Raw genomic sequence first — 10399 nt, forward strand, 5'->3', positions numbered from 1 at the left:
AGTAAATAAAATATCCTATTGTGATTCAAGCATATATTTGCATTAAAATACATTAAAATATTGTTCAATATTATCATGCTGTTTATTCTTATAGCTCATATATGAACCTATATTTCCTTCTTACATATTTATATCACTTCTTAATTACATTGGGATCTCATGTAATAGGTACATATATTGCCATTATATCTTTTTTTCCAGCCTCAAATATGTGGATGTTTTCTTGGCTTTGTGCCATTTTAATTATTTTGGTGATTGCTGGTATGGACACAGTAGCAAAGACCACACCACATACTAAATTTACGAAGAAATCTGAGGAAAAAGATATGCTGAAGAGTCTCAAGCCGTCCAGTGGCCCAACTCCAGAAGAAAAGGAAATTCCTTTCATGGAAGCAGCTGAAATGACAGAAGCAACCCCCAGCCCTCCAGCCCCAGAGTCTGCCTTCGATGCTGCCACTCTCTTCCCCTTTAAAAACTTCACTCTTGACACGGCTGATATCTTTTTGAACTGCTGTGATTGTTGTTCATTTGTACCAGGGCCAAAAGGAGAACCCGGAGAGACTGGAAAGCCAGGTAATTGAACATACCCAAAGCCGTATTTGTTACCTGGGTATCCTTGGAGTTGAGAGGTGGATTGGGGGCAGAATTGCCCGGAGGGTTTCTACGTTGTCCTGCAAATGGTGACAGGCCTAGGAGTAACATGGGGACAACTGCAAATGGGTGCTGTGCTGCCCGTAAGCCACATGTGTGGCTATGAATAAAAATAAACATAGAGATTAATATTAAATATTCAGTTCCTCAGTCATACTAGCCACATTTCAAATGCTTAGTAGCCGCATGGGTCAATGACTGCTGTATTGTGCTGGACAGATACACAAATTTCTATCATTGCAGAAAGTTCTATTGGACAGTGCTGGTTAGAGCAGAAACTGGGCTCCCAAACCCAGCACTGGCACGTGGTTCTTCAAATTACATGTTTCTGGTGTAGTCTTTTCATTAATGGCTGATGTAAAAAGGGTAAGTGAAAATTCTGCTGTCTGGTTAGAGTGTGTGCTGCCTGATGGGTTTCTGGAGTGCTTTTTGTAGTTCTGTTTAGAAATGGCATGTCTGTGAGGTGGAGAATAAGAAGCAGGATTCAGTTTGCTCTTCTTTGAAATTCCCGGGCAGCACTGTATCCTTGTTCCACAGTTTTCTCCATTGAAGATCATGGTAACATGTTTCAAAATTCCAGATACCTTTAATATACACGTGATGCTCATGGTGGATTTTACTGTAATACATTTGAGCTTTTACATGTCTTATAGCAGAGGAATCAGGTAAAACTGAGTTCCAAATGTCAATTTCAAATGTGCTATCCCCTGGAAAAAGACCATATAGATATATTTGTTGTGTCTTGCCTGAAGAACTAAAATCAGGAATTGTGCATTCTCATTAAGCTTTTCATTCATTTTGTCTTCTAACAGGAACCTTTTGGGAAATGTGATCAATATTCATGCAGAGCTGGAATGAAAGGGTACAGTTGCTGGGCAGTGGTCAGGGCATGGAGATTTCTGGGTTGCAGAAACATTATTGGAAATGCAATGATACTGAGAAAATTACATTTACCCAAATTTCTCTTTAGTATCATCTCTGGCTCTTGAGCTGCACGGGGGGTGAAGACCCCCAAAGGCATGGTCAAGCGAACACAGCTGGCTGCTGAACTGTATTCTAAGGTCGTGGGTCTGTCACGTAGGAGCTTTGGTTTTACCCAGTGGTGGATTAGCTGGGCTGTTCTCAGAGCTCAGCCTCTCCTTTAAATACATAGGACAAATATTTTGGAGATGTGCCAAATTCTTTGCCTGCCTGGGGTGCTCATATATATTAGTCTGACTGGTTCTGCACAGAGCGTGGTGTTTAGGAGCTCAGAATGTCTTGTCTCTCACGTTCCAGCCTTGGGGAAGCTTCATAACCTCCGTTTCAGTTTTCAAAGTAGTAAAATGGGATAAGAATAAAACCAGCTTCATGGAGTCATCAAGAGAGGCTCAGTGCGGTACCTGGGATAGGATAAATGCTCAAAAAACTGTGTTTCTTTTTCCAGTTAGTTTTAGTAGGAGTCTCTTCTTATCTTGGGAAATAGTCAGCCCAATAGGGTCTTGTTTCTGAGATTCATAGACATTTGTTCTAGCTTTTCCAGTGTTTCAAAAATACCATTTTGTTAAAAAATTAGAAATCTAGCATAAGAGGGACATTAATCAAACTTGAAAATGAAAATGAACCAACACAAACACAACTATTTTAATTTTTCTTCATTATCTTTCAGTTCCTGGCCCCCACCACACGCACATACAAACACACTGCGCACATGACATTTACATTATCCACTGTAAAGTGGATACTAAATGTGGACTTTAAAAGTCACAAGCCTGGGGCGCCTGGGTGGCTCAGTGGGTTAAGCCGCTGCCTTTGGCTCAGGTCATGATCCCAGGTCCTGGGTTCGAGCCCCGCATCGGGCTTTCTGCTCAGCAGGGAGCCTGCTTCCTCCTCTCTCTCTGCCTGCCTCTCTGCTTACTTGTGATTTCTCTCTGTCAAATAAATAAATAAAATCTTAAAAAAAAAAAATAAAAGTCACAAGCCTAATTTTATAGTTTCTGAATGAAAATGCCTTAAAGTGTACAAATATAACTAATAGTTAGTAAAGGTAAGATTCCACATGAAATTTTATCTCCAACTTCTCTCATTTAGTAGTTGTAGTTATAGTTACCTACTATGTGCCAAGAACTTTTAAACACTTACCATGTCTAATCTTCATACAAGCTGTTAAAAATATTATTACATTTCAGTGGATGATTTAATCACATTTCCAAGAGTTTTAGGTAATTCTGGAGGTTATACTGCCTCTAAATGCAGAACGTGGAGTCAGATTTGGTTTGTGTACCATCAAGTCCCTGTTCTTCCCATTATGTCTAGCCTTTTAGTACTTATACCCATCTCGCCCACATGTATGTGTCACCTAGATGGATGGGGGAGCCTCACTGCCTCTTGTGCCCTCCCATGCAGTTTCTGTGTGCTCTCCGTGGCAACCTGGCCACTGCCCTTTATCATTTCCTTGAATAGTATAACCACAATGGGTATTTGGGGCTCATGAGGAAGGGAGACTTTGAGCAGCGGACTGCAACTGGCCATCTTGCTTGCTTCTGTTCCACACTGCCTTTTCCCTCTCCACTCCTTTCCTCTCTGCTCTCCTTTTTTTTTTTTTTTCTAGACAGAACCTAATCACCACCTTTGGTTATTTGAGTTTGCCTTTGGCTTTAACCTCTATTATGAGCACTTTCTTCCAAACAAATGTGTTTTTTTCAAAGAAAAATTCTGTTGGATATAATTTTCTCCATTCCATCAGCCTTAGTTACAAAAATTAAGGAGAAGTTAAGATGAAATAGTACAATTTCATTGAGCTCACTTATCTCTCTGGCTAACTTCCAGTGAACCTGGCCATAAATGACTCCAGTCAGGGCTTGTGAGAGAATTCCGATGGCTCGAACAGGTCTGGGCGTGCAGGAAGTGTAATTATCCTAGATTCAGGGTCCCTGTGTGGCCGAGGTAAGTGGCAGGATCTGCACTGCCTGGACGAGACAGGACACCCAATGATGTTTGAGCCCTGCACCATCTAACCCTTGCCTCCCTCTTAGCCTCCTTCATCTAATCATTAGCTCTACCTACTCTGCTATTCTTTCGGTTTCTAAAACCTCTGTGGTCTTTTCCACCTTGTTTTTCCTGAAATACTTTTTTTTTTTTTGCCTCAGAAAATCCTAATTTATTCAGTGGATCTTAGCTTATTGCCATTTTCTCAGGGATGTCTCCTCTGCTCCCATAAATTAGGTTTACTATACTATACTAGGGCCTTCCTATTTTCCTTCACATCACTAACTACAGTGTGATAACTTCTACTTATTTGTGTGGTGGTTTTTCAATGTTTATCTCAGCTCTATGAGGGAAAGGATGATGGGATGTTGAGGGCTGACGCTGGCAGGAGCTGGTGTGTAGGCGTCTCAGCAGTAGATCCTGAAGAATTACAAAAGTGAGCTAATGGGAAAACCAAAAGTGCTAGGTATTGTGGTTTTACTTCCAATTTGAAAGTGTGGTCCACATCAGGTGAAGAGCCAGATAATCATTTTGTTCTTGTTGTTCGATATTGTGCTGCTTTCCTGAATCACTTGATTGCTGCCACGAATCTAGTGACAAGTACTAATGGACTCAATTTATCTATCCAGGTAGTACAAAATTACAAATCAGGCAAAAATATTGTCCTGAGAATTATGTAGTAGTTTATTCTTACCCATATTTTATTATTAGGACACTGACAGTCATTGGTCTCAATAAAATGGTTGCTTAAAAATTTTTTTTCAGAAGTAATGCATTTCAAAAGAGATTTAAAAAAAAATCCTGATGGTTTTTAAATCTAATTTCCAGGTCTTAAGGGAGAGGCTGGTGATTTGGGGATCCCAGGGCCACCAGGAGTTGTCGGACCCCAAGGTCCAAAAGGCCAGAAAGGAGAGAAGGGTAAGTAATTATATTGATTTCATGTCAAAACTCAAGATGTGTTCTGCATCATTTTTCAGGAGAGCAACTTGCTAAGTAAATGCCATATTCTTGCAGGTGGAATAATTTTTTAAAAAGATTATTTATTTATTTGAGAGAGAGAGAGAGAGAAAGCATGAGCAGGGGGAGGGGCAGAGGGAGAGGGAGAAGCTGACTGCCATTTGAGCAGGATCCCAGGACCCTGGGATCATGACCTGAGACAAAGGCAAACGTTTAACCAGCTGAGCCACCCAGATGTCCCATAGGTGGAACCATTTTTAAAAATGTAATAATTTGGTAAAGCATGTTGTAAGTTATATTTGATATAAAAATGTTAACTTTCTAAATAGCCCATTGAAAAATTTTACACTTTCCTGGTAACATTTCTCACTTTCTCTCCATTTCCTTCCTCCTGTACACACAGAGGCTCTCACACATCTTAGCTATCTCTCATTGGCCGCACAGCTGACCTAGTGACTGGGAGCCACAGGATATAGTCTCTGAGGGGAGTGTCCTTTCTTACATACTACTGAGTGTTCTCTTCCTTATGGGACAAATTAATTTTGTATTAGATAGAACTAACGAGAGTAGGTAATCCTATAGAATATTCTGTTTAGGTGGGTAGCATCTCTGCTAAGGAGAATAGGACATGGCCTTTGGCTCACTCAAATCTGGGCAATGCCTATGGTGGGAAGAGCACTGAATTAAAATGAAAGACATTGAACTTGTATCAATGACCTTGAACCAGTCACTTTACCTTCTCTGGAAACCAAGGGGAATAGACTGGATATTTATTTATACCCTATTTACTATCAAAGAAGATTTGTGGTTATGTGTGCTTTCATAGATCTTTTCCAGCTCAGAAGTTCTCTAATTCTGCAGATGTATCAGCCAGGAGGGTGTCCTGCCCTGGGAAATCCCTGGTTCTCTAAGTGCTTCAAGATGTTGAGGGAATGTTACAGATTCACTGGGACATTTAGAAATTCCTCAGTGAATACTGCCAGCCTGTAGAAATACCATCTATCCATCAAGTTAAATGTTTTAGCCTCTGTGTCACATGTCAAAAGACCTAATATCATCTATACATCACCCTCCACATGGCTCAGGAACTGTCTAACTTGTTTCTGGTAGAACATTCAGTGAAGTAATTACTCAAAAAAGATGCTAAGGTGAGAGAGGTACTTCACACTTGTCAGTTACGCGATTTTCATTCTCAGAAACATTTAATCCTTTTGTGGCTGAATTATGTTAGCAGAAAACCCTGTGAAATAAAGATGAGTGATGAAACTCCCCAGTGATTCATACATTTTGGAAGCTAGACTTCTGGAAGTAGAAGAAAAGACAGGGAAGTACCACAAGATAAGTTTCTTAAGAATATGCTTTGATGAAAGATCAAAAGTAGAAATTCATTCAGTCAGTCTCTATAAAGTGGCAACTTTACTTTCCTTTTACTTCCAGACTTAGCTTGGACTCTTGGTAAGATTGAGAGTTAGAAAAATAAATGAGTTGAATGACTGCAATTCTGGTTAGCCACAACCTGATTAAGTATATCCAGTGTAAGAAGCTAAATTCCTTAAATGAACTTGAGAACCAAGAGTAACTGTGCGGTGATGGTTGGCATATGAGTATTAGCAAGGATGGGGAATAGAACCGGTCCCTCACTTCTGTTCAGAGTTGGGTTCTCTCCAAAGGAACCTAGATAGTTTCCTGATGGCCTATGGGTTAATTTCCAAATTGTCAATTTTATGTGGAATGGTAATGGGAGGAGGTTAGCTACTCAAAAAACTGCTGAGCAGCTTATGGTGAAAATTTTCTGTTGGTCTTGTGAAATCTGGGGGAGTCTCTTCTCATGATTTGTAATTTGACTTTGAAGTTCTTTTTCTTAGCAAAAATAAAATGAAAAAAGTTAGTTCTATCATAAATAACATGGTTGACAAATTGATGCCAACCAATGTTACATGCAGACATGTTTGATTCTATGCAAATTTGTCAACTTTCATAGTTGTTTTTTTCTGTGATAAAAAGTGGTGATAAAAATATCTGCACGGGATGCCTAGGTGGCTTAGTTTGGTTAAGGGTCTGCCTTTGACTCAGGTCATGACCCCCAAGGTCCTGGGATTGAGTCCCACATCGGGCTCCTTACTCAGTGGGAAGTTTGCTTCTTCCTCTGCCTGCTGCTCCCCCTGCTTGTGCCCTCTCTGTCTGTCTGTCTGTCTCTCTTTCTATGACAAATAAATAAATAAAATCTATAAAAAAATCTGTTCTACCTTGAAGATGCTATAAACTTTTGTAAGTGAAAAATATTCCAATTAATGACAGGTGCTGTGTTACATGAACTTCCCTGTTATACAAGAGGCTGCATTAATATCAAATAAGAATTAATTTTGAATTTAAAAGGCTGGATTAAATTTTAAAAAATCATGTTAAGAGCTTGGAACATTACCTGGTAAAAAGGAAATGCGCAATAAGAGTTAGCTATTATTATTACTACTCTTATTTATAATTAAAATACATTTAGTGTAGCTATACTCTAACAGGATGGGTCTTTAGCCAGACCCAATATGAAAATCCACTTTGTGGTACTCTGGCAAATATCTAAAAACCTGCATCTTTAACTTTCTTTTTGAACATGAATTCTCACAGTTTTATGATTTGTCCAAAGTGTGTATGAAACATTTTCCAAACAAAGTGAAAATTGGTTTCTCACTTATGCTCTATGTCAAAGACTTTATGTTTATATCTATATTTATATTTGCTTTCCTGGAAGGGTTTTTGATGTGATTAGTTTTAGCTAACTGTAGAATGTTGTGCTCTGTGTTTAAACTTATATGGTGGTGACACTCTTTTTAGGGATTTTGGAGAATATAAAGGAGGGGACATTTTCAGTGTCATTGAGAATCTGTAAGAGGAAAATCAGAAACATATGCATAAATAACACTAGGCAAAATGTCATGAGTTTAATAGAGATTTCAAGAGGTATGGGAATGTTTGTGTTTGGGGGGGTGGAAAAGCTGAGTTCTGTTTGAAGTGATTGGCACTGTCCTCATTTAAATGGTTTACCATCGATTAGAACAAATTATTTCTAATTATGCTCAATATGTTATTTTTCCATGTTGTTTTCCCTTTATGCCTTTTGGTAAGGGAAGCAGTGGAATGTGACATGGTTGGGAAATGGATGTTACTTACATCATAGCTACTATAGTTGGAGGAAAGGTAATCTTGGTATCATTTCAGGACTAAAGGGAGAACGTGGGGACCCAGGAACAAGTGGAGTTCCAGGATACCCAGGAAAACCTGGAGAACCAGGTAGAGCATAAACTGTATCTATCGTGTACAGTCCCACGCACAGCATAGCTCCTAACTTCCTTCCTGTTTGTGCTTAAAGTTATCAGGAGGTAAGATGGAATATGAAATTGCTGTTATTCTAATAATTCAGTGTACTGATTGCAAGTACTGGTCTGGTAGTTTGGAGACTAGATATAAGCATCTGAACTCGTTTCCTCAGTCTAGCTGTCCTTGGGAAAAAAGATCCCTGAATCTTTGTGGGTTTCAGTTTCTTTGCTGGGAAGACTTTGGGTTTGGAGGGGTATAATGGAGATTTAGGAGAATACTTGGTTGGGGCCAAAATGCTAAGTGTAATGGACTATAATGGGCCACTATAGTTCTAAACTCTTTATTGTCTTAAAAGTAAAAGGAAAATAGAACTGGATTTATATGATCTAAATGTAGGCTCTGGCTTCTTGGTGGCATTAACTCTTCCCTGCGTGAGAGAGCAGTGTGATCTAAATGGCACAGTTGTGGCTGGGACAAGAGCCAGGTTTCCAGTACCAGTCACAAGGTTTCGTTTCTTTTCCGTGAGCTCCGTGATGATAGTGTTCTGTTGATAACATATGTGATCCTTACACATTATTTTAATTTTCCATTTCAGGTGGCCTTGGTCCTAAAGGGGATAGAGGAAACATTGGACCAGCGGGAGTGAAAGGACAAAAAGGCTCCAAGGGGGACATGTGTGCAAATGGTACCCAAGGAGATAAAGGAGACCAGGGGGCTGTGGGCTCACCAGGCTTGAATGGAGAGCCTGGGGCCAAGGGGGAGAAGGGCGAGATGGGGGATAAGGGCTACTGTGGAGAGTCTGGGGAGAGGGGAGGAAAAGGAGAAAAAGGTGAGGAGGGTCTGAAAGGAGAAAAAGGTAGCAAAGGAGATACTGGAACAGAAGGTAAAGGTGGCCCAGATGGCCTGCCTGGGGCCCCAGGGGATCCAGGGGTTAAAGGAGAAAAGGGAGAGTTAGGTCTGCCTGGTCCTATGGGACCCGCGGGGCCAAAAGGTGAGCTTGGGAGCAAAGGAGTCCGGGGATCTATTGGCAAGAAGGGCTCTCGGGGCCTCAAAGGCTCTAAGGGGGAGGTGGCCAGAGCTATGCGGTCAGCTTTCAGTGCTGCCTTATCCAAGCCTTTCCCTCCTCCCAACATCCCTATCAAGTTTGACAAGGTTCTCTATAATGACCAAGGAAATTACAGCCCCATCACTGGCAAATTTAACTGTAGTATTCCTGGGGCATATGTTTTTTCCTATCACGTCACTGTGAGGGGTCGACCTGCTCGCATCAGCCTGGTGGCCTGGAATAAGAAGCGGTTCAAGTCCCGAGAAACGCTCTATGGTCATGAAATAGACCAGGCCTCTCTCCTCATCATCCTGAAATTAAGTGCAGGGGACCAAGTCTGGTTGGAAGTTTCAAAAGATTGGAATGGTGTATATGTCAGCCCTGAGGATGACAGCATTTTTACTGGGTTCCTTTTGTACCCAGAGGAAAATTCTGGAATTTCACCATAAACTTGTGTCTTGGACACTGTAGTTTGGGTTCAGTGGAATAAGTCGGCGACATAAGGTAATGCAATTAAAAAGAATAACTTTTATTACTTTTTTCATAATTATAAAAAATGCAAAAAACGTAAGAAAAAATTGTATCACGTAGAGTCAATTACTATAAGTATTTTAAGACATCACCTTTTCTTAAAAATTAAAAAAAATTTTTTTTAGACAGCAAGAGAAGGAGAATGGGGAAGGGGCAGAGGGAGAGGGAGAGAGGAAGAATCTTAAGCAGTTTCCATCCTCAGCCCAGAGCCCTGGGTGGGAATTGATCTCATGACCCTGAGATCATGACCTGAGTGGAAATCAAGAGTTGGATGTTTAACTGACTGAGCCACCCAAGCGCCCCTTAAGACATCACCTTTTTAAAAGAATATATTTATATGTATTTGAAAGCATATGTCTATTAACTTTATAGCTAGCTTTTTTTTTCATTTAGCATTATAATGGCATTTGTCATGCCATTTAGATAATATCTGTATACAAAATATGATTGATATCTGTAATTAATAAATGTATTCTTACTAAATATCTTCTATATCTCATATAAATGTGTGCAACTCTTTTCTGTGTGAGCGTAAGGCTAACGAGTGACACGTGGTGAGCGGGTATCTCTCAAAAGTTTAGAAACTGTTAGGATTGCCTTCCAACAAAATGGAGCTGTTCCTGTGTTAGGTTTATTCAGGGAGAACACACAGAAAGAATGCTCAAGACAGCTAAACTGTCTTTAAAATGAATCGGTGTAAAGGTTTAACCATTAAAAAAAAAAAACAATCCCTGGGGGCACCTGGGTAGCTCAGTGGGTTAAACCTCTGCCCTTCGCTCAGGTCATGATCTCAGGGTGCCGGGATCAAGCCCCGCATCGGGCTCTCTGCTCAGCAGGGAGACTGCTTCCCCCCCCCCTCTCTGTCTGCCTGCTGCTCTGCCTGCTTGTGATCTCTCTCTCCCTCTGTCAAATAAATTTAAAAAAAAAAAAAAAAAC

At 40.4% G+C, this 10399-nt stretch overlaps 1 protein-coding gene across 1 annotated transcript; it reads left to right on the plus strand.

Annotated features, from left to right (window-relative positions):
- Window positions 1-209: 209 nt before the first annotated feature.
- OTOL1 (otolin 1) lies at window positions 210-9630 on the plus strand. Its single transcript, XM_047694178.1, has 4 exons — window positions 210-573; window positions 4447-4536; window positions 7789-7860; window positions 8483-9630. The coding sequence occupies exons 1-4, from the start codon at window positions 210-212 to the stop codon at window positions 9379-9381; spliced, it is 1425 nt and encodes a 474-aa protein (XP_047550134.1). The 3' UTR covers window positions 9382-9630.
- Window positions 9631-10399: the final 769 nt, after the last annotated feature.

The sequence above is a fragment of the Lutra lutra genome, chromosome 1, assembly GCF_902655055.1.
Source record: "Lutra lutra chromosome 1, mLutLut1.2, whole genome shotgun sequence".
In the NCBI taxonomy this organism is placed as follows: Eukaryota; Metazoa; Chordata; class Mammalia; order Carnivora; family Mustelidae; genus Lutra; species Lutra lutra.

Bases quoted from the DNA above. Each gene is read 5' to 3' on its own strand.
- OTOL1 (XM_047694178.1), top strand. From the start codon at position 210: ATGTGGATGTTTTCTTGGCTTTGTGCCATTTTAATTATTTTGGTGATT. The intron at 4,537-7,788 runs GTAAGTAATTAT...GTATCATTTCAG, and splicing joins AGGCCAGAAAGGAGAGAAGG to GACTAAAGGGAGAACGTGGG. The intron at 7,861-8,482 runs GTAGAGCATAAA...TTTCCATTTCAG, and splicing joins AGGAAAACCTGGAGAACCAG to GTGGCCTTGGTCCTAAAGGG.